The sequence below is a fragment of the Vigna radiata genome, chromosome 10, assembly GCF_000741045.1.
Source record: "Vigna radiata var. radiata cultivar VC1973A chromosome 10, Vradiata_ver6, whole genome shotgun sequence".
Lineage (NCBI taxonomy): Eukaryota > Viridiplantae > Streptophyta > Magnoliopsida > Fabales > Fabaceae > Vigna > Vigna radiata.
In genome coordinates, this window is record NC_028360.1 from 18,457,658 (window position 1) to 18,483,166 (window position 25,509).

General features: G+C 26.8%; 2 protein-coding genes across 2 annotated transcripts; both read right to left on the minus strand.

The window, feature by feature from the left end:
- Window positions 1-6,644: 6,644 nt before the first annotated feature.
- On the minus strand, window positions 6,645-9,395 carry LOC106776120 (serine/threonine-protein kinase HT1). The gene is made up of 4 exons (XM_014663451.2): window positions 9,250-9,395; window positions 8,026-8,992; window positions 7,296-7,751; window positions 6,645-7,201 (listed from the first exon to the last, which is right to left on the minus strand). Exons 2-4 carry the CDS (start codon window positions 8,686-8,688, stop codon window positions 6,932-6,934), a joined length of 1,389 nt encoding a protein of 462 aa, XP_014518937.1. The 5' UTR covers window positions 8,689-8,992; window positions 9,250-9,395; the 3' UTR covers window positions 6,645-6,931.
- A 5,056-nt stretch (window positions 9,396-14,451) lies between these two features.
- Window positions 14,452-16,275, minus strand: LOC106774571. Its single transcript, XM_014661605.2, has 3 exons — window positions 15,910-16,275; window positions 15,363-15,591; window positions 14,452-15,066 (listed from the first exon to the last, which is right to left on the minus strand). Exons 1-3 carry the CDS (start codon window positions 16,162-16,164, stop codon window positions 14,642-14,644), a joined length of 909 nt encoding a protein of 302 aa, XP_014517091.1. The 5' UTR covers window positions 16,165-16,275; the 3' UTR covers window positions 14,452-14,641.
- Between the last annotated feature and the right edge of the window lie 9,234 nt (window positions 16,276-25,509).

Here is a 25,509-nt window from a genome sequence, read left to right on the forward strand (position 1 = left end):
CGAATTTTAATCTATTTTGGCGCATCTAGTAACAATTATAAAATAACATGTACTCACACGAAAATCATTAATGAATATTTGTCATAATGAATATAAATATTTAATTGCCTTGATTAAGCGGGTGAGGATAACAGAGGGAAGACATGATATCGGCTAATAATTATTTCAATAAATTTTAATTAATTTGTTTAAAAAAATTTAAATGATTGAAATAAAATTATATTAGTAAAAAAGATATTAATTATGGAATAATCATTTAAAATTTGATTTTATATATTTATATTTTTTATTATTAAAACAAAGATATTAAAGTTATTTTGTTAAATATTAATTTTTTATAATTTATACTTTTCACAACTCAATTAATTTTATAAAAAAAAAAAAATTATCTGTATTTATTTTCATTTCATTTTATATTTAAAATATTTGACTTTAAATTTTTTAAAAATAAAATATAAAAATATATGTAAATATCTATGGATATTTGTAGATATGAAAAACTTTACATGTATGTGTTTTCACATATATCGCAAGAGTAATAGAACGAGTAATAAGACATGTTTTTTTCATATGAAACAATTAGACATTATTCATAATCCAACCTTTTATCATTTCTATTTATAAGTGTCATAAAGTTAGATAGATATTCTAAATCTTAAAAATAATAATACAAGTCTATGCAACAATGTTTTTTAAATATTTATTATAGATTTTATATCTATTATAAGTGAAAACTTTTGCATAAGATTGAGTTATATCTAAAATACGTTTATATATATTATCATGAATTAGTTTTAAGATTGAATGTAAAAAAGAGGAGATGAATGTTGAGAGAGTTAACTCCGTAACATTAACCAGAATGCATGGATTTGGCATCTGAAATACAAGTTTCACATTTTGCCGTGATAAGTGCATGAAGGGTTACGAAAGGTGAAGAACTTGAGTTCAAATTAGAGGACTTTCTTAGTTGAAAAAATGTGTATAGATTGACGGTTGGGACTAGATGAGGGAAACACGAGGGAATTTTTTGAGACTTTCAATGGGCCACCTTCTGATTTTTTTCATCAGATTATGTGGTTGGAAGCCGAACATCGTTTGTTACTTCGAAAATAAAGTTGTGGTTGTCATATATCAAGGAGTAATACTATCATGACACATTTTTACATTCATTTGACACAGATTATAAGGATAAAATGATCTAAAAAATATAAAATTTTATAATTTTTCAAAAAACAAAAAAATAAAAAGTAAGTAAAGTAATATCAAATGAATATAAAAAAATTTAGATATATCAAATAATCATTTCTCTATGTTACAAGAGAAGCCGCATTACACCAAAACTAACAAAAATGTTATTTTAATAACTTCTCACAATTGTTTTTATAATAATTTATATACTAGTTCGTAATTAATCTTTTTCAAATATATGATAAAAAATAATGATATATAATTTATTTTTGAAAAGTTATTTACATTTCATATTTTTAAACTATGATATGTTACTTATTCTTTTTAACAATAAATTATATAATATCAAAATTATAGATTAAAACTTATTATAGACTAAATATATGATATTATTCACGGAACCATTTATGTTTGATACTTAATATATATATATATATATATATATATATATATATATATATATATATATATATATATATTTTAAAAAATAAAAAAATATTAAAAAATCTATATTAATTAAATATAAATGAATTTTATAATATATAAATAAATATAAACATTACTTAAAAACTGAATTTTATAAAATTAAATTAAATTTAAAGTTGATTCTATAACATTCTTGGTTAATCACTTTTTCAAAACATAATAATTAACTTTTGTCTTAAAACATTCATTAACTTTAATCAATTTCCGAAAATAGATACATTGTATCAGACTAATTAAAGAAGGGTAAAAAGAACTATCTTCAAATCATGGTATCTAGAAAAACCTAAAACTTGGATGTGCAAATACATTTTAGTGAGATGCGTATTCAACGAATGAAGCAAGGAGGAACAAAAGGTTATTTTTATTTGGAATTTTTAAATATTAAAAAACTTTTAATAAAAAAAAGTTCTGTGATATTCATCAAAAGTTTTAAACATTAACAGACAGCGGAATTTGGTAGTATTCAAATAAGATTAAAAAAAATTAAAAACGTTTTAAATTTAAATACGTATTTATATAAAAATAAAAATATTTGTCACGAGAGACATTAAATAAAATTCTAACTTAATCATAAAAACATTCTCGGTGTTATTTTTAAAATTTTCTAAAATGGATCTCATGATTATGTATGCCAAACTAAAGAACCGCAAATTTTTATCTATTTAAAATTTTGATGGTTGAAAATTATGTTTGAATTTAAATTTTTTAAGTATTTAAAATTGTATTTAATCATGTTATATTCATTACAAAAATTATATTTTTAATTGTATATGATTTTGCAAATTATATGTTGGTTTTGAATTTTGTTAAGTTTCCAAAACTCTTAATCATAATATATTTATTAAAAAATTATTTCTGATTGTAGTAGTTTTTTTTAATAACATTGACATAGTTACTGATTTATTTTTCTACTAAGGTTATATTATTATTTTGTTATAGAATATTACGTTCATATATACTAGGAGCCGTGTTGAGTTTTAAAACTTTTTTAAGGTTCTTTAATCAAATTGTTTTGGATTTTTTAAAATTAATAAAATTGTGTAATTAAAAATTTATTAATTGATTATATTATAATTTAATTTTTGAAGTTGGAGAGTCGTTTATTTTTCACATTATAGGTGTTTTTAAAAAATTTGAAAAAATTGTGACATTTTGTATTTTCATCTTTAAATTTTGTTTTGAAAAAGATCTTTTTTTATCATTATTACTTTCAAGTTTATCGAATAACATCCATAATCAATTATTACATTCAAGAAATATTGTTTACTTATAATATGAAATTTTTCGTTATAATTTTATCATTAAAAAATGCATCAAAAGAACTATATATTTTAACTATCTTTCTTAAATGATGTCGAAGTGTGATAAAAACAACTTATAAATTTATAACGAAAAATAATCTCACTTGCCACCTCTGCTGTTTATTCTCAAATAATCTCAATCTCTGAATTGTTAAATAATATATTTTAAAAAAATAATTTATCTTTTTAATTTTTAGTGTTAAATTTTTAGAACAATAAAATATTATTTTGAAAAATCATATCAAAATTATTTTCCAATTAAAAAACATCAACACAAGATATATTTTCACGACATAAAGTATGCTGATTCAATTCAGTGATAAAATAATTTACAATTAAAAAATACGACTTAAAATAGCAAAATTTCGTTAATTGACAGATTTAAATAATAAAATCAATCCACAATTGAAATGGAAGAGAATAAACTCATCTATGTTGAGAAATTCTATGTTCAGTCTACAAATTTGAATATATGGTACAGATGAAATTTTCGTTTGATCTCAATATTATTTCAGATTCTAAAATTATTTCATATAAAACTAACATTTTTTATTTAAACGAAGAGCTCCATATAATGTAATGCGGAAATAAAAGAGTTAAATTAACTTCAAATTTCTCCTTCTATATTAAATAAATTATAAAATTTCAATGATAAAATATTTTATTAGAAAGTAGGTTAAGAATATCTTATAAATCAGAGAGTGAATTCATGATATTTTGTATTTCTTGATTGAGTTTTAACTTTAAAGATATCAAATAGCATTTAACTTTTACTGTTATCAGTTATATCGGTCGATGAAGTCATGAGTATGACGTCATCTTTATACGTAATTCTTTGACCCCAAGAAAATAGAAAATCATTTGTATTTAGGGTTTCAAATAGTTTAGTTTATTCAACTATACTTCTCCGTAATAGATTTTGAGTTCCTTAAAACCTAATTTCAGAGTGTAAATTTAAAAATTATATAAATTTTAAAATTCTTGTAACCTTAACAGTTATTATTTCTACCTTTTATTTTTTAAAGCACATTGCATATTTCAAGAGTCAAATTCCTCTCAATATGGGTAGTTCTTTTCTATATCACTGATTGATCCTTTTTATATATATAATCATGACATTGGTCCTACTACTTTAAAAAAAAATGTTTATATCATTTTATTAAATTAAAAATAATAATTTTTAAATATGTGTTAGTTACATTATAGAAATGAAGTAATAGAAGAACATAAGAGAAAAACAAATCATAACAAAAAAAACATAGAAGATATGTGATTTGAATAAATAAAATAAAATAAAAAAGCAGTGAAATTTTATTTTTATTTATTTAAATGATTAAGAGAGAATTAAAGTAAATAGATAAAATTGTATAATATTTATACAAATAAAAAAATATTAAAGCCTGTTTGTAGTTGGGTAAGACCGAAGTCACGGTGTGGCGTAAAACCAAATCAACAATACCATATTTTATAGTTATTTAAATTACTTTAACTCAAATATAAGTAATAAAGGAAAATAAAAAATATTCTAAATATAAGTTTCACATAACATACAAGTAATTGCAAAAGAACAATTAGTTCAAATAGTGAGTATCCAATTTCCTTTACCTCTATTTTGGATAAAATAAACAGAATATAAAAAACAAATAAAATCAAAATAAAATAGATTAGAAAAAAAATGACTGAAACTTTTTCAAAGACTAAAAAAAACACGTTTAATCAAAGTTATAAGTTTAAAACTTAATTAAGAAAAATCTTATTGGGGCGCCGTGATTTAATTTAAGAATATTTAATAACATTTTATCATAAGAATGAAAACAAATGTTTTTTTAACTTAAAAAAATTGTACTGGCATTGGATTGTAAATAAAGAAAAATTAGAAAAACGTGTTTTTTTTTTATAAATCTCTTATATTAAAAAAAATAAAATAAAAACTTCAAAATAATATAACACATTAGAAACCATGAAAAAAAAATATCTACCTTAATATAACTGTTATACGTAAAATAATAACATGAAATAAAAATATGCCATCTATGTAAATCAATAAATCGACATTTTTATTTTAAGGGAAAGTAATAAAATAACATTTTATTTCAACTCATAAGTTAAGAAAAACATTCAAAATACACACAAATATATGAAATTAAATTCTTACCATAAAAATCAAATTTATTTAAATAATATAATTAAATAATGAAATTTAATTTTTTTTACATATAAATCTGAGTAGTAATCCCAAAAATTATCTAGGCCCAGTCCACTAAAAGAATGCTCACTACAAACTCATTTCCCCAATAAATGGATCATAAAAATTCAAATTCAACCAATTCCTCAGCTCCTCAGCTTTGCAAATTTAACTACGCAAGTCACACATAACCAGATTAAATCATTAGATTTTAGGCAAAAATATGTGTAACTCGAAATGAATATTACAAACCTCATTAATTATATCAATTTACATAATTTCTTCTTTATTCAATTTAATCAAATTCATTTTCAAAATGTTATAATTTCATTTTCAGGTGTACACATATATACCTAAATAGCTCAAAACAAATACTTACTCGTTTATTAAAAAATACACCATTATTCTCTTTGTAGTAGTTTTTTAAGATAATTCTTTTACAATATTTAAAAAACTAAAAGCGAAGTAAGCTTCTTTTAGTTCCTAAAAGAAAAAAATATAACTGTTCTTGAGTTGCTTTGTTTATATTTATTATTTCTCACGCTTTCACCTTTTCTTTTCCCACTCATTTTTATTAAAAATTATCTTTTGGAAAATATTGTATAAAATAAATTTCGAAAACTAAGTTAAACACACCTTTTCTTGTCTGACTTGGTTGTACTGCGTATGTTTGAATGTTTGTGCAAACTTGATTTTAGTATATCTTGATTTTCTACATCGGAAGCTGTGAAAAGATTGACAGAATTTGAAAAGTGTCTTTAATCCTCTAATCTTTTTAAAATTTAATTTTACTATCTTAGATTTTTTTTTCAGTTTTTTTTTTAATTTCAAATGTATTTAAAGTGGTTAAAAATATTTATTATGTATGACAACCAAAAACCGAGTTAAGATAAGTAAATGATATGAAATAATTAATTTTTTTATATTACGTATTAACAAGTGTGTAAAAGAAGTATAGGGCCCAAGGAGCGAGAGCTTAGTATACACGGGCCTAATCCGAGCCCAGATCCAAACCAATAATAATATCATGGATCGAACTTGCCTTCATCTCTTCTACCTCCACCTCTCTCTCCCGGTCTTTTAATATACATAAGAAGATTAGATAGCAATACATTATGAATATACTTTAATAATGTTGAAATTTCCACTTCGAGTGAGATGCGTTACAAGCCAGTTTTGTAAGATTGAATTAGGTTTAAAATATACTTCGGCATGAAAATAGCCTGTTGAAAGTTCCACATTGAATAGAGATAAGACCAATTTATATAAATGAAATGCAAAACTTACTTTACAAGCCGGTCGGTTTTGTCGATTTTGTAAGGTTGAATTAGACTTAAACTGACTATTAGAATACCATTTCTAACTCAAAACCTTATTAGTCTTTCTACTTATATAATACTCATTTTTATTTCATACTGAACTCTTAGCAAAACTACCATTCATTTCAAACTTGGTTGTAATGAATTTTGCACCACCAAAACACATCCACACAAAATTATGAACATTCATCATAAGAAGGAATGGGGTGAAGATTTCTTGGTATGAAGTCTCTAGATTGACACACGAAGCAAGAGTTTCAAAAGTTGTGTAGGCACACAGGTAAAAGGAAAGAAAAACAGAAAACTTTCACCTTTATGTGCAAGCCTAAAAATCAATTTACTATCACATGAATGTCATAACGTGACTACAATCAGAGAACTTCAAAAACAAAAGCTTTGGTTTATAATTACAACGGACCTGGTGTAGATAAAAACCAGGACACTTGAAAGATTCATGTGAACTTTGGTTTAGGCACAGGGCCACTATTTTGATGCACAGGGCCAAGCTTTTGAATCCAATGAAGAAGCCCTTTTTTATTATCCCAACAAGGGTTTGGCAGCAGAGTAAGGGTTCCATCACGGACAAGTGAAGATTGAAATTGCTCTAATATCTTCACAATCTGCCAGAACTCAGGCCTCTTATCTGGTTGCGAGCTCCAACACTGCTCAACCAAAGCTCTCATTGCAGGTGGACAGTCTGATGGAATAACTGGCCTTGAATTCTGAACAATCACAACACCACATAACACAAACATTAGGCAATGAGTGAGATGTTGATTACAAGGTTTAATGACTTCAATTACAAAGGAGTTGTACCTTGTTTACAACGGCAAAAGCAGCTTGTATTGGATTCATATCCTCATATGGAATAGTTCCAGTCAACATCTCCGATAAGATAAGCCCAAAACTGTAGACATCAACCTTTCTCCCGTAGGATTTACGTTTGATCATCTCGGGTGCCATCCAACGGTAGGTGCCTGGGTCATCGGCCAGTATGTCACAAGAGGCTTCCTCGCATGCAATGCCAAAATCAGCAATTTTAAGGCGACAACCTTCGCCTATGAGGATATTCTCTGGCTTAAGGTCTCGATGAATCACACCTTGAGAATGTATATATTCCATACCCCGAGCAATATCAAGGGCAAAAGTTAAAAGCTTTTGCAGAGAAATAGTTTGGTGCTCCAACTTATGCAAATATGCCCTCAAGGAACCTTCCGAAAGATATTCTGTTATGATACAATAAACAGGTGGCTTTCTGCACGCTGCTGAGAACTGTACTCACATCAAAACACACCAGGAAACAGGTACAGATCAGCATCCTCATAAATAATCCCAAATAAATGAGAAAAGATTAATATAAACTGGTAGTATGCATACTTATAAAACTCGGTATTTCAACATGATTAAAGGTTCAAATTGAACATGGTAACCAGAGCAGAACAACAGATACACTAACCTTACTCAAAAGGCATTGAAGACAGCATCAGGACTATGCATTTATACTTTGTAAATAGCATATACAAAATAAGAAACAAAATGCCATCACCTTTATAACGTTTTGATGGTGAAGACGAGATAAGAGGGTAACTTCTCTAACGAACTGTTTTTCTAATCGAGAAGCCAAATCTCCACTTTCATCGTCTTCGGGTTCCATAATGAGTTTAACTGCTACTGATTCGTCCTTATATACACCATGGTAAAGTCGGCTATGTGCTCCATGAGCAAACTTTAGGCCAAAAAACAGCTGAGACATGTCAATATTCCATTCTTCAGCCGTTTCGACAGCAGTAATCTTGCTTCCACCATTATCCAAAAACTTGGTCCATGCTGCATCCTTGCTGTGCTTTGACTTCACCTTCTTACTTGGACTACGGGAAGGAAACTTTGAACTTGATTCCTTAGTCTCCGGAGAATCCTTGTTCAACTCCTTCCCCGTAATCCTATTATCTCTCTGGGGATTCGGTGTGGAGAACCTCTTCTGATCATGTCTAGCTTCCCTGAAGGCCTCAGAAAGAAAAGTCACAGGCAATGGTGACGAAGATCTCTGCTTGTTCGTTATGGGGTGCCTCTGAACCTCTGAGGCAGGGCTTGATTTCTGCTCTGACTGAATGCCGATGGGAACATGACCTAATCTAGATGGATCCAAACGATGGCACACCGTGTGTGAAAACTTTGTCCTCCTAATCCAAGAATTACTATCTTCGCCCATCTTATTCTCAACTTTTCCTTTCTACAAAAAACTTTTTTATCAAGATCTTGTACTTACAAAACTGAAACTCCTCCACCCCTACCTGAGAAATCTCAAAACCAGGTTGAGACCCTTCGACCAGAATGAGTGGAGGAATGACCAAAAACCCGATCTTTACATTTGAAAAAAAGAGGGCAGGATTGGTTCCAGTAAAAGCTGAAGATAGAGGCAAAACAAGATATTATTCAACAAAAAAGAACATGAGCATCCATAAACTCAACATCCAAGCACCCCCTTCTAGCCAAAACCCACCTTCCGTAAAAGCCTGAAAAAAAAAAAAATCCACACAAATAACTCAACAAATTAATCCATCCAACAAAAAGGTAAAATGATCACAGAAGCATGAAAACATACAAAAAGTAAAAGAAAATAAGTCATTTGTGTTGATAACGAAGAAACAGCCTTGATTGCCTCCCCAACGGCCACAGAGGGTGGGAAAATCCGTATCAAACCAATAACAGAGAAGGGTAAACCAGATTTATGAAAAAGAAAGATATAGAATAATAGTAAAGCATGCATTACCTGAAGGGCTTTCACCGAGGTGAGAAGATGAGATAGGTGCTAAAGCAGAAATGGAGTTTCTGTTTGCCTTTTTACGTTTGGAAGGATGGAGAGAAATGGTGCACCTAATACCATTTTTTTTCCGTAAGGAAAGAGAAAGACAGGTGTAGACTACAGAGCATATCTTTCTTTTTTTTTCGTTAAATATTCAATTTTAGAAATTAGCAGTGTAATATTTAGTAGGGTCGTAGAAGGATCTTGTCATACGTTACGTAAGATACCCGGAGAAAATAGACCATAAATTTCATTTCAAGGTTGTAGTGTGTGTGTGTCTGTCGGTTTTACAATTTCCAAACCTCATTCATATCCTCCTTGTCACCGTCGAGGAATTAAGACATCATTATAATTATTTTATTTGTTACATAACACAAAACATCAACCATGATATTTGTGATAATGGTGGTTTATGAGAAATGGTTTTGAGTAGATGTGTTCTGAAAATATGAACAGTGGAGAGACATAGTGTGATGGGTTAGGTTATAGTGGGGTGGTGGGGTGTGGGGACCACGGGAGAAAGTCAGAGAAGACTGAGAGAGACATAAATTTGTTTGTTCTGTTTTGGTTTTGGAATGAATGAGAATGAATGATGGAGAAGAGAGAGAGAAAAAAATGGTTGAAATGTGGTGAGTGGAGGAATCCAAGTGTCACTGTTAAGGGAATTCGTACGGATGCGTGGTTACGTGTAAGCCTTTCCTATTTATTTTTAGCAACACTTCGCAGTTACTGTTGCTAAATTCACACTCCCATCTACTTTTTAGTATACTTAAGGCATCAAATGGAGCAAAGGTTTTAAGGTACGGTTCGCACGGAAGCCTAAGACTGCATCTGTATCATGCAACATTTCAGTTTACTTTCAATTTCCAACCAAAAATATAATATATCATTAAAGATAATCATATTTCACAATATACTTTTAAATTTTTTAATATTATCTATATGGTATTTTAAATTCATGTATTAATAAATTGCTTTCAATGGAATAACTAGATTTATAACTTATACGTTACCGTAATAGATTCATTAAAAACAGTATAAAGAAATTTGTTATTAACTAAATTCATAAAGAGTTGGAAGATTTTTATATCAAGTTGTATAAATTACAATGATTATTTTTAGGAAAATGTTTAACAATAATTTTTTTAATAGTTTTTATTTGATTAAACGCCTCTTTTCAGTCTCTTTTACAGAGTGAATTTTAGTATATATTTTTTTAAATGTCAGCGGATAAAAATACCTTGTATTGTAATATAATCTGATTATTGTAAATCTAGAATTTGATTTATATGTTCGGTGTTCATTTAAAACATTTTATATATTTTATACAGAGACTGGGTCACTTTAAATTGATTTAGTTCAAGAGGATACAACTGCAAGTATAAAAGAATCAACGAAGATCGTGTTTGATTTTTTTTTTTTTATTGATTTCGTTTTTCTGACCATAAAAGGAAATAACAAAGAAGTCCATCATTTGTTTGGTTGATACAAAATGAAAAAACAAAAAACAAAAAACTCTCTAGGTGGGCCTGGCATACAAAAGCCCAAACAAATTTGGGGCAGATTCTTGCTGCAGACCCACAAATATTTGTATTCCAAGATGGGTAATCTAGAACATATGTTTGTTTTTTTGTAAAAAATAAATTTTTTATTTATTTTGTTTGTCATAAGAAAATAATTAAGAAGACCATCTCTATTCGGTTGGTGCAATTTGCAAAACAAAGAAATACTCTGTAGTTGGGCCTGGGTTACAAAAGCCACCAAAACTTGGGCCAGCTTCTAATTGCACTCTCACAAATTTACGTATTCTCAAATGTATAATTTACAATATAATTGTTTGTATTTTGGATTATTTATTTAAATAAAAATGTATTTTAAATTATATAATTCATAATACATTTGTATTTTGAAATGTGTAATTATGATTTTTGTGTATTTTGAAATACAAAAATTTATATTTTAAAATTTAAAATGAAAAAATATATTCGAAATTTTATAATTTGAAATACAAAATTTTATGGAAGTGCAAACAGAAACTACGAAAGTGAAGAAGGAAGTTGCCAAAATTCGGAGGGTGATATTGATTGAATCTTCAGCCTAATAAGCAGATAAATATGTTGGGCTTTTATAAAAAAAAAAAAAAAAAAGAAGCATACGTTAGACTTTGGACCAGTCCACGAGCTATGGTCCGTTTTTTCTTTCTTAACAGCAAATATTTGGTCCCGTATTTCTATTAATAGGATTTGGTTATTGTTCAATTTTTTCGATTTGGTTATAGGTCTTTTTCTTCTTAAATTAAGTTTCAAATTTTTATTAATTTTATTTAATTTTTTGCCTTTTATCATTGATGTTAAAATAGTCAACATTGTTATTGTTTAAACAGTAAACATTATGTGAATAATGAATGTCACTTGTTTATTATTCTTTTATTATTTGTTTATTTATTTAATTCAAATTTTATTTTTAAGTTGTTTTAATATTAATTTTAGTTTTATTGTTTAAAAAGTTGTTCAGGTGTCAATATAGTTTTAATGTCTTTATTTAATTTATTTTTTATATTTTTTATTTTGATTTAATTTAGTTCTGTTTTTTTAAATATAGTAATCTTGTCTTTTTATATCAAAACCAACTTTAATTTTTATATAAATTTTATATAGTTATTTTACTAAATATTTCTTAAAATACTTTTGGATTACGTATATTATTAGAATATAATTTCTAGATTTATATTTGATTTTTACTATCAGCATAAAATAATATTATAATTGATTTAAAACAGGTTAACATTGATCAAAATACATTTAAATATTGTACGGTAGATATCTCTCGCGGTCGGTTTCCAGACGACCCGTCAACAACATAATAAATCAGTCAACGCGTTACAGGAGTGAATGATATCCAAACAAAGATATCATCAAATAATATCCAAACAGAGATATGTCAAGTAAGTTTGTTTATATTTTATTATGTTTATATTTTATTAATCTTATATCAAACCAGAGTCTATAAATAAAGGGCGAAGGACTCCAAACAAGGTACCACCCCCTTCCGGGAGAATATTGAAACTTGACGGACGGTCTGAAGAACTGACGGCAAAGGCAATTGGAGATCTCTCGTCAGAAGGAAGCAAAATCACGCTATCGAGGTTAGTGCTTTCGGTCCCAGAAATTCATACCAAAACAAATATGAAACACGAGCAAATTACAATTTGTACTTAAATTTAAAAATTAAAAACATATTCAATCATTTTTAATTTATTAAATAGAATTTGACTTGAAATTTGATTATTATTTAATAATTTCTTAACAACACTTTTATAGTGTAGGGAGCTAATTAATGAAGATGTCTTTCATTATCTTACGGTTCTGAGTGATTTCCAGAACGACAAAATAACGTGTACCGAATTTCTAAAAATGAAAAAAATTGAAAACGATTAAAGGAATGGTAGTTATGTGCATGCTTACAAAAGGTTGTATTTAATTTTGTTTCTATCTTTGAACATTGATTTATTTCGTTATTTACAGTTTCTCTTTACTTTAAATGTCAGATAGTTTTATTTTATTTTTTTACTTTATATTTTACTTTACCTTTATATTTGATGTTACCTCTTATTTGTTTTTACCTTTTTCGTAAATACGTTTTTTCAAACTTTTTCTTTTTAAATATCTTTTAAGAAAAGTTTAGTTTTTTTTTTTTTTATTTTCCATGTTCGATTATTATTGTTTTCATATGAATTTTTATTCAATTTTCAACATATTCAATATAAGTTATGATTTCGTTTCTTCTATTTTAAAAATTATTTTAATCCATTTGAACTGAAAATTCATCAAACTAAATGGTTGCTATAAAAAAATCATAAAGTTTTATTTATTTATAGTTAAATTGATTTCTTTGGGTTATCAAAGTGTTATCCGAAGCACAATCAAATTAACAATAGTAGAGTTTTCCCATTGCACTTTCATATCAGAAAGCAACAATTAACAACAAAATTTATTTAATAGAACTATTTCGAAAATAACAATCTAGAATTATACAAAGTCGTCTTAAAAAATATTACTATAGAAATATTATGAAAAGATTTCTATAATAAGAAATTTTATTACAAAATTTCTGGAATGTTTTTTTTCTTCTATATATATTATTAAATTACTTGAGATGCATCATTTGAAAAAAACTTATAGATACTTTAGCCATTTAACTTTTTCTTAGCTGCAGATAAAAATCTTCAGCCACAAAAGTTAATGTCCTAAATCACTTATGCAATTATTTTCTGCACCCCATCAAATTTCTTCATGCACCGTACAATAAATTGCTCAAATACTCTTCATTGCCACTATTACAGCTCCCGTCAAAAATCTTATTTAAAAATTTTTGTTTTAGAAATTCTGTTTCAGAAAATTTCGTTCGAAATATATTATTTTGGAAATTCTAAAAATCCTGTTTTGCTGGGAGTTACTTTTATGAGGGTATAACGGTCATTTTGAAAAGTTGATGGGGTGCGGAAAGAAATTGCTTTCTTGGTGTGCAGTAAGCAATTGCGTATCATTTATCACTGCGCTCAAAGACTGAAACACAAGTCAAGGGCCATTACAGGAAATTCCGTATCTAATAAGAAAAAACTTCATTTAACAATTATTTCTTTTATAATGTATAAGTAAAAATTATGATTGGTCTGTTTTAAATATTTTTTAAACATAAATTTAAATAAATTAATAAAAAGATGATATGTATTCTATTATAAAAAATTGTTAAAAGAAGTTATCAAAATATATTAAAATCCATCTAATAAACAACCTCCACTTTGGTTTAGGAAATGATTTGGTTGAGTAACCCAAATTTCAATATCGTAGCTTATCTTATTACATTTGTTTATACTTAGGATACTCTTATGCTGCTACTTGGGAAAGAAAAAGAGAAAAAAGAAAAAGGATTACCAAGTCTGAAAGGGATTATTTTACTTAAATGTTACAATAAACTGTAATCATATCTCTTTGTTTTTATGCAATCATTTCAGATACTCTTATTAATTTATATGACTCTTGCATATAAAACCAATTTAAAAAAGTTACTTTTGACACTTTTTCATAAAAAAAGTGACAGTTTACACGTGAAAAACATAAAAAAGAAAAATCATGCAAGACAGTTTTTGTGTTGAAAATTAGTGTATGATTTATGAACTTGAAGAGTAGCTTTGAAAATGCACACTCATTTCCACCATTTATTTCGATGTACAAGGGTATGGTACATTTACCAATCACTCATTATACTGAGAAAGTAAAGGGTGGGAGAATGAATAAGAAAAGAAAAGAAAAAGAAGAAAAAAGAAAGAAATTAAACTAAGGTTGTCTCTCTTTACAAATTAGACAACCTCAACAGCAGTGCAATGCATATTAGGAAGTTTGTCCAGCAGATCAACAGTCAACAAGGATGCCTTTTGCCTTGGCTTTGGTATTCTCTGAGAATATCCCATTGAGAGTGAGGTTGTGGAAGTGTTCCTGTCACATGGACCTAACCACTTAGCTTGCATGTACCTATGCTTCCTCCATGGTCCCATGTGCATTTTCTTTTCCTTCATACACCTTTTCCCTGCCACACACACTATCTTTATCAGGTTGCTCAATCTCTCCACCTTCCCCACAAACACCTCCGGCAGCTTCCCAACAAGTCTGTTATACTCTTCACTTCCCCTTGCCATCTCAAACTCTCCTCTGAAATTCAGCTCCACAATCACCCTCATCTCCCCCCTCTTTGTCTTCTCTATTACATCCAAAAAACTGTGTTCTCCTGCACATAGTTTTCACATCTTTTAATAATTTTATATAATCCATTTGACACAGACAACAACGTATATCCACTTGTGGGAATCTGCTCAATACTGACTTCCTTAACCAAGTGCCGACAAATCATAGTTTATTCAGACTAATATTTTTACACAGTTTAATTACTATTTGACAGGGACATCGCCAACATGGATAATATAGTTTAGTAAAAGGATCTTATCTTAAGAACCATCATCCAAGATTGCTTTTCCCTTTTTTAAGAGATAAAAAGTGCTAATTAGTTGGAATTAATGTATTCACCTGATGGAATTTCTGGTGAGCTTCTCCATTTTGTTTTGCAGACAGCACTGTTGTAACCTGCTTTCTGAAGCCGCCAAGAAACTTCTCTCATCAAGCAGTTTCTGCAAGTGGTGAGAGGTATCTGTCTTCCGCAACCGCACATCGTTTCTGCGCTTTGTATGTTCTGAAGCGCTTCTTTCGTCGCATTTCTTATCCCTGATTCCAGAGAACTTGTTCTGTACACATTCGCCTGCACAAAATTAAACCTACTGAGTCGAAAACGCCCAAAACAAACAACCTTATCACATCAACCGATTTTATCTATCAAGATTTTCCTGTCAACATCTCAAAACAAACATGCATCAATTGATCAAGGTAAATAAATGCATACAGTAGAAGCTAAGATTTTTTTTTTCCTTTTTTTAGAAGTACATTGATTTTATCATTAATTTTCCGAAAAAAAAAATTTGGATATACATTTAGGTAGTACAGTAATAGCTGTTCCTGTGGTATGAAATTAACTTAATCTAAAGAAGTCACGGCTGTGTTGATTATGCTTTTAACCTACCTGCAAAATCTGGTGTTGGTTGTCCCAGAAGGTTCTGTTTTGTTCGACGGTGTCTCGGTGATCCTCATCTTCATCGAACTCGATTTCGTTGGGGTTATGACAGTCGTCACTTGAGGCGCTGTGAGCAAACAGCGTTTCTCCGTCATGGAGAAATTCGAATTCAACATCAGGGACACAAGTGTCACGGTGGTCGTGGAGGTGGTGGCAGGCCAGAAACCTGGTGACCCTTGCGGTGGCCATGGAGGATCCAGCCATGGTTATGGGATGTGTATATGTGGCGTGGCGTGTATGAAGCTGTGTTATTTGACTTAGTTTTGGATGGAGGTTCTGAGAGGGGTTTTATACAAGGATTAGTGTTTGGGGTGGACCCCAGCTACTCTCTGCCCGCGGCGCACATGAATGTGATTAGGGTGGATTTTTGATGGTGAGGATTGGGTGATTTGGATCTGACGAATGACGTAGATGGGTTGGGATGGGTTGATACAGCACGGATCCACGTCAGATCACTCAATAATTTCATTTTTCCAACCTATACCCTTTATCCTAATCATTCAGATATATTCGAATATTCATTCATTCATTCTTCATTGTTCTTCTGCCATCTGCCATGCATTTTTTTTATTGTTATGAAACTGCTAAATCATAACAAACAATACACTCTTCATAGGAATATCCTTCCATATTCCTTCATAGTCTCTCACTAAATTACATTCATTACGAATATTCGGATATCAAATCAAATTACTATTATGTTATTACTCCCAGGATTATTTTATTCTATCCGCATGTTTTTTAATAAAACATACTTAAAGAACAATAATAAATTCATTTTTATCAGACTTAAATATATAATATATGTTTTAATTATTTATATGTGTTATGAGTTTGCATGTTAATCCGAATACATATTGAGAATTTAATGGATTTTACAGTATTGATGAAAAAAGAAGAAGTCTACCTTAATTCAAATTTATTGTTACAAAATCAATAAATTTATCAGTTACTAGGTTGTCACTGAGTCACATTTACTATTATTTTCTTATTAATGCTTTTGAAAACTTGAATTAAATGATTGAATATTAAAAATATGTTGATTGAATATTTTAAAAAGTGACTCAAAATTTTTTGGATCATATTTGTACACTTTTTCTTATTTTTATAAATTTATAGAATAATCTAATTAGAACATGTAGCTTCTACTAAATATTATTTATCTAAAAGTTGTTTTTCTATTATTTATATTAAATTTATTTAAAATTAACAAGTTGTCAAAGAATCTATACTTTAGTAGTACAAAAATTATAATACGTTAACAAAAAAAATATTATAAACATAAATTGTGAGAAAGAAACTTCTAGTTTGATAGTAAATTTTAAAAAGTATTAAATAATAATATAACGTTTGACATGTATATGTATATAAGTATACATGATATGTCTTTAAAAGTAAGTATTAAGATACATGCATTATAAGACTTCAAGTTAAACTTGTATGATAATTATTTTTTACAAAGTATTTAACTTTTTTATATACCTAATATAAAACATAAATTACATTTAAATCTTTAACAAATTTTTCTTTTAGGGGAATTCCTTTCATATTAATAAATTTTCTTTTAAGCAAAACATTTCCATCATAACTGAATGATAATCTTATACCACCATTTTATCATAATTTTTAAAAAAACTTTCAATACAATAAATTATCACATCTAGAATTCTTCATTCGTATATTTATACTCATTTAATTTGATGTTGAGAGGAACTCAAAATAAATAAATAGAATCCTTAATAAAAAAAAACTCAAGACAATAAGTCCATTAATTAATTATATTTCTTATTAATATTTAACTTTCTTATCTTTATCTAAGACTTAGACTCATACGATTATATATAGAATATTTTGAATTTTTGGATAGTTAATAAGTTTAATTTATTTTATGGGACAAGAGTTATTTTTGATAAAATGATAAATTTAATTTTAAATAAAACCGTTACTATTACTTGTAAAAATGTATAATTAAAATAACTAGAAATAAAAATCAGGATTAAAAGAAAATAGAAACCAAATTTGGAAAAGAAAATAAGGAGAAGGAAATCTACCGGTGAGTTGCCAGTTCAGTGCCTTCTCTAAACACAATTTGGAAATCGTTGAGAGGTTTTTAATGTAATTTTACATTTATGTAAATTGTGATTTTATTTTCTTTTTATTTTAGAACATTTGCTCATTCTATGTCCAACTAAAAGTGAAAATATTTTTTTTTTAAAAAAAATGTCTTAAATTAAAAAAAAACTAATAAAATGTTTTAACTAAAAATTATACAAAGATATAAAGAATGAAAAAGTTAAATTGTACGTGTACCTCATCTGAACCCAATTTTTGGATGGATGGGATCACTGGACAACGATCAGAAGATGGATTCAACGTTGCAGAATCAAGAACGTCGATTGTAGATCTTATCCGATGCAATTATGGGTGGGACCCATACGAAAGAGGAAGTATATTTGGTAAAGCGAGTCAAATACGCGGCGTCTTGTGAATGGTTTTAGGGTCCAGACACTGCAAAAATAAAAAGATTCTCTTTTCTTTCCTTCTCTTCATCATAGTTAACAATTAATGACAATGATTAATGATTAATTATGCGACATTCGAGACCCATCCAAGACTGTGGTGGGACAAGTTTGAGGGCATCTCCGTAATTCTGCATCAGTCTACAATTATTTTTATGCCCCACTCCCCAGTTGTACAACAGTTAAAAGTACACAATTCGACAGATTTAACTAAATTTTTAAATCATATATCTAGAAGAAACAAAATTTAAAACACAATAATAAAAACATGTCGAAAAACGTTATTTAAATATTGTTATATATTATCATAGAAAATACCTATAGTTAACTTGTGCCTTTTATATATACATTATCAATATTTCTTCTTATATATTGAGTTACTCGTTGTTGGATCACGTTGTAAGTAGGAATAGGATTTGTTTTATTATTGCATTTGTTATGTGATAAAAAAATAATGTGGTTGAATAAACACGTGGATTTAGTCGTTTAATAGGACTTTTTTCAAAAAAAAAATTACAATAATTCTTACTTTTTAAAGGGAACTTTCTAGAGTTAAAGATTTCAAATTAAGGCAAACAAATTTGGATAATCCCATATTAGAAGTAAAAGTGTCTTCAATGGCTAATTCGGCTTTATGTTGGATCCCATGTCAAATTATATAATGTGGTATTGATCAGATCTATGGGTTGGGACAAATTTGGAATTTAACATTGTGATCATTGCTTGAATTATGATTCCTACATTGTCTCAAATGATGAAAATGAATGTTGAGATATTTCTAGACAAAACCAAAAGTGTTTTTATAATTTTAAAATAAAACAGGGTCAATACGTATATCATTTTTCTCATATCAAAATCAAAATTATATTTATGTCTGATTAATGTAATTGTTTTTATCAACATTGAGATAAATTCAAAAAATATAAATGATATTTTACTTAAACAGTTTTTTTTATTCAGAATTTTCCTTAAAGAAATTAAATCGTAGTGTTTACCTACTCATTTTAAATGATTTTATTACATACATTTTTTATTTTTAATAATTTAAATATGTTTTAAATACCAGGTTAATGTGATTAGTGACTTGTACTAGTGATTATGTTATGAAATTTTGTATAAAATTGAATTCGAATAATATGAGAGATAATGATCTAAGTGTAATAATGCTAGATGAAATGTAATGCATTTGAATATCATATATCATTAGAAAAATATTTAAATTTTACTATGGTTTTGAAGTTATGTAGATAAAAATATTAGAGTTGAGAGCTTATATGAAATTCTTACGTTCTTAGTTATTAGATTTAGGTATCATATAAGTTGTCTTGATCTTTTGCGAAGTATAACATATTTTTATTGAGTTACGTGTTAATTACGAGTTGATATGTTTAAAATGTCATCGAGTCATAAAATTTATGAAATTAATTAATCATTAATAAAACAAAAAATATGATTTATAAATAAATTTATTATTCTTTATTTTGATATATGTAATTGGATATATAAATAAGAAAATAATGTATTATATACTATCATGATTATACATAGTATGGCAAGATATAAGGCTATAAATTCAGATAATAGGTTTGTGTGTGTATAGCAGCCACGTTACAATACTTGGCACAACGAAACGATATGGCATCTTATTTCTAATTTCCTTCATACAAATAAATAAATAAGACTTTTACTTTTTTTTAGATTTGCTATTTTTTTTTTTAAATTTTCATGTTATGTAATTTTAATTTTAAAAATAATCAATTAGTTTAAAACTAAGTAAAAATATTTTTTATTAGCTTTTCTTTTCTTAAACTTAGTTTATTACGTCTCCCTTGTTTAAATATTCGAAACTTACTAAAGTTATTTCTTATTATAGATTTGAAGTATAAATAGTTTAAAAGGTTTTATATTTAAAAGAATTATATATATGAGAAAATTTGAAAAAGTTTATATAATATATAAGATTAGAAGAGTACGCTTTTAGATTTTTACTTATGGAGTATAAATAGTAGTTTGTTACCACCACATACTCATATATATATATATATATATATATATATATATATATATATATATATATATATATATATATATATATATATATATATATATATATATGAAAACAGAAACATAAAAAAATAAAATTATTAATAAACTGCCTTTTCTCTCTCGACAGACATGAATTAAACATGTTAAACAATAATAATAAAAAATGAAGAAGGTGTGCGTTGTCTGTTACAATATTATCAAGAACAACAAAAATTGATTGATTGTGTTGTGTTGTTAAAAGCATTGTCTATATTAGAATTCCAAACTTATATATACATTGGTCAATAAAAGAATACCTAATAAATACACAAAAGGTCAAAATAAAAAATTATTGCTATTTATGTACTCTTTTTAAGTTTCTATCCCTTTCTCACCCATTTCTCTTTCATCTTCAATGCCAATAATTGTTTTAAAAAATTGCCATATACTTGACTAAACTATACATAACCAGAACCAATTTTTTTAATCAATAAAAAAGCTTAATTGTACTTTTGGGAGAGGTTTAGTGTCAAATACTTTTAAATAGCTATCTAATGCACCCTATAAGAAAAATTTTATTCAATTCAATGTTTTAAAAATAATTTAGCTAAATCACACTATCAGTCTTTCATTTTGTTTATAAGTTCGAAATTTGTTTCTTAAATTTAGTTAAAGTCAATTTTGAAATTGAATCAGTTGCCGAGTGGTTAAAAATATTATAATTATTATAAAAAACATACAAGGTGAGAAATTGATCTCAAGTAAAACAAATTCAAAGTATTTAAAATAATTTATCTCCAATTAGATTTGATTTTGTTAAATTTAAAATAAATTTATTTTGAGATATAAATTGAATTGAATTTTTAGGTATTATAGAACATTAAGAAATGAATGAAATTAGGTATATATATACACATCATAGAGGTACATTGGTGCACGCTACATGTTGTCCTATGGTGGTTTGGGATGTGTATGGTGTGTTGGCAATGTCAGACCATGCATGATGTTTGAAGTTTGATAGATAGATACATGGATGGAACCTAACATAAGAATGTCTCTATTGAAATTATTAGGTTTTTTATTCGTTATGAGAAAGCGAGTGAGAGAGGGAAACGTATAAGTTTAAGTGAGAAATTGCTTTTTACCACTTTCAAATTATTTCTTCCAACAAAACATTCAAACTAAATCATTACAGTGTTGCTTATTTATATACGACAAATGATTTCAGATAAATATCATGATGAAATTGTTTGAATTAAGAAAATAATAATAAAGTATAAAAATATTTGAGTATAATTTTAATAAATTTAAAAATATTTAATTAATAAAATTATATTATTATTTATTTATTCATTATTAATATTGATACTAATATTTATTTTTATCTATTATAAAATATAATAAAAACTAATTATATAAACATATAATATATGTATATTTATCATTTCTTCAAAAATTGCATGAATGGGAAGAATGTTTCAAAAGAAAAATACTCTCGTTTTATGTTTTTTTTTTCAAGTTGAAATTTGAATTTCTTTTACAGATTTTCGCTCGCTGTGTTTCCATCACCGAAATAAAAAACACAACATCAATTAATATATATTTAGTGAAAATAAAAATAATATATTTATATAATATATATTATGTGATAAGAAAAATAAAATAACAAATATAGATAAAGTGAAAAAATATGTCATTATTCAATATAATTTAAAGATAAAGCAATAGTTTATTCAAATATTTTACAATGTCCAAGTGGGAACTGACCAGTGAAAATGGAAGTACAATTTTAGGTAATTTTTTTATTTATTTTATAAGACATGATTAACTCTATAAACGTATTTAGGATCAGATTTCTTTGATATCTTATATATAATATTTACTTTCTACAGGATATTGCACTAAAACACATTTTTTTTAAACAAAAACTTTCAAAATCTTAGAAAAAAACTTGTTTACAACAGCTGTAAGAATATATATATATATATATATATATATATATATTATAACCTCATTAAAATGTGATTGTGAGAACAACAAAAAGTTACATATTTAATAATAAGATTTATCATCACTAAAAATTGAATGAAATCTTATAAAACATTACACAACACAGCAAAATCTTATTTATTATTATTTCATGGGTACGAGAATCAGATCAGTCTAAAAATTCTCATAAGGAAAAGGAATTAAAAATCGGAATATACAATTTGGACAGAATCTTTTTGGTATTTGTTTTTTAAATTTTGAACAACCATTAGAGTATAGTATATTGAAAAATTCCAATTAAAATAACATGAAAATAATTTTAAAAAACGAAAAATTTAAATTAGAACAGCCTTTATTTGATGAGAATAATTGCAACAATATAGTAGATACGAGACGTTTTCACGAGTTCAATAATGCAAGAACATACCCATTTTCAATAGCAATTTCTGTCGGGCTTGAAGGTGTAGTTTGTTTGGAGCACTTGTATCTGTATAAGGAAAGAGTCAAACAAAGTCAAGAAAGCCAATTATGACACCATTGTTTACATTGTCTTGCTTCAATGAGATCCAGAAGATATATTATGTAGTGTTTGGTGTAACAACGTATTAAGTTATACTTTTGTTTGCTGTATTTAAAAATGGAAAACGTTTCTTTAACAATTTTTTTTTTACAATACATATATGACAGTTTGTGATTGATTCCTTTCAAATATTTTTTTAAAATAAATTCAAACAGACTAAAAAAATGATGACACATATCCTATTGTAAAAAAATTGTTAAAAAAGAATGGTTAAAATATCATTATCCTTTAAAAATATGTCATATATTGCACACAAAAAAAATCTACACTATTTTAATTTCGTTAGCTATGGTAAAATCGAAGAAAACTGAATAAAACAAAGGGTTCTGATATATATCCATTCACAGGTGCCCACGGTTCTAATCATTTCAATTTTTTTAGGTTTTTTAATATTTAGATTAGGATGAATGATGGTTGTTGTAATTTGGGCTTGAAATGATATTATTAAAGTAATGAATGATTGATTTTTATAATCAAAACCTAATCTCACATTTATAATAAGAGAGAGTGATCACATTAATTAACTCCTGTTAGTAACTAATTACTTGCATTTAAAAAATTTGAAGTTAGTTATCATGCGGTGATCCGAAGGAATAATAATATTGATTATGAGGTTGTGGATAAGATGTTTTAATAAATATATTATTAAATATAGTCTCTGTTACATTTGGCTTTTAGAATAAAGTTTTTACGTAGCAATTGAAAAAGGTTTATATTTGATTCGAAATTCAATCGTTAATAATTTTTTATAATAAATGACGTGTTATTATTTTATTAGTTGGTATATTCTATATAGAAGAATAATGGATTATTATATAAACCGTTGTCAAAATATTGTAAAAAAATTATTAAAAAAAATTCTTTTCGGAATCTACCACATTAAGGTTGTCGCAGTTTGAACACTACCTTGGTGAAACTTTATTTGGTAAGTGTTTCAGAGATTTCTACATGCATTATTCAACAAATATTCCTATTTTTAGTTAGTTCAACATGTATAATTTAGGAGGAGTGATGTTTTGACATTTTAGGGTCTAGGGTTTTGACATCTGTATACATTTTAAAATTTTAATTTTTAACTTTTATATATATATATATAACATATTATTAAAACGGATTATTAAATGAGTGTTTTTTATTTTAACTTATTTTCACCAAATTAAAATAGAGAAAGTGAAATTAAATCATAAAATATTGAATTAGTGAACAAATTACAGTATTAAAATAACAATTGAACATTAATTATTGAAACAAAATGATTGAAAATAACAAATTAAAGAAAAAGAAAAAAAATGGCCATTAAAGCTTCAGACTGAATCTTCATTTAAAAATCTTTGAAGAATTTCCGAATTTTAACTCTCTTTTCTTTATACTTAAACTTGAACTTAAATTAACTTAAAATGAAGTGAATAATCTGTTTATAAGTTGAGGGAAAAAAGTCGTTTCCCAGTTATATCAACATACCAAAAGGTGTTCGTTGGATTTTTAGCACTATATAAATTGAATTAGATTATAATTTAAGGAACGCTAAATATATTTTAAATAAAGCGTTTATTGATAATGTTTTAAATTCAAATAGTTTAACTAATCCAGAAACAATTAGAGTATTTTAATTTGGTTAAGTTTATTTGAAGTATGACGTCGTAACTCAATTCAATTCAATTTAAAGTTTCATTTAAATATATCAAATCACTTTTATTTAGTTTAATAATTTAATTTAATTTATGCATTTTATTTACTCCTGATCGGAGGACGTGTTTAACGTTGAAAAAGTGATATTCAAATCATGTTTTGTACATTCTGCATTTATATGGAAACGGTACGCCAATATAAGAATTTAATATTTACAAAATCTTTCTATCTTTTTACGATACATTTTAACTTTTTTTCTTATTATTTTTATTTAATTTTTAAAATTATTTTATTGAATCTTCGCAGCATTGAAGACGATGCAATATGAATTCAGTAGTTAAACAATAATTAGATTGACTCAATCCGATTAATATTTGATTATTCGATAATAAACTTTAAACACCCCACTATCATTTATATGGATAAAATGGCAGGCCTTTAACGGTAAGTCCATGATAAGAGAGCCCATATACGTTTAATATACAAATTATTTCATATTAAAGCCAATTTTATATTATTTAGGATTGATTTCATGATTTTTCCTCGACTATATATAGATGATTTTTTTTTTTCAAAAAAATACTCTTTTGGTTGTTTCACATCGGAGTTTAGTCTAAATGAATCTAGTTTTCACGGATGATAAAAAATAAAACTTCATTACATTAATTTATTGTGAAAGCGTTCAAATTTGGATAAACAGACGTTTTACTCCTATGTTTGGAATTTTGGAATCACCATCTGACAGCGTTTACATGTTAATAAATGGATTATTGATCATTATAATACTTACATTGATATATTATTATA

Bases quoted from the DNA above. Each gene is read 5' to 3' on its own strand.
- LOC106774571 (XM_014661605.2), bottom strand. From the start codon at position 16,164: ATGGCTGGATCCTCCATGGCCACCGCAAGGGTCACCAGGTTTCTGGCC. The intron at 15,592-15,909 runs GTAGGTTAAAAG...AATTTTGTGCAG, and splicing joins ACCAACACCAGATTTTGCAG to GCGAATGTGTACAGAACAAG. The intron at 15,067-15,362 runs GTGAATACATTA...AACTATGTGCAG, and splicing joins CTCACCAGAAATTCCATCAG to GAGAACACAGTTTTTTGGAT.
- LOC106776120 (XM_014663451.2), bottom strand. From the start codon at position 8,688: ATGGGCGAAGATAGTAATTCTTGGATTAGGAGGACAAAGTTTTCACAC. The intron at 7,752-8,025 runs GTGATGGCATTT...ATGTGAGTACAG, and splicing joins ACCATCAAAACGTTATAAAG to TTCTCAGCAGCGTGCAGAAA. The intron at 7,202-7,295 runs GTACAACTCCTT...GTGATTGTTCAG, and splicing joins CTTTTGCCGTTGTAAACAAG to AATTCAAGGCCAGTTATTCC.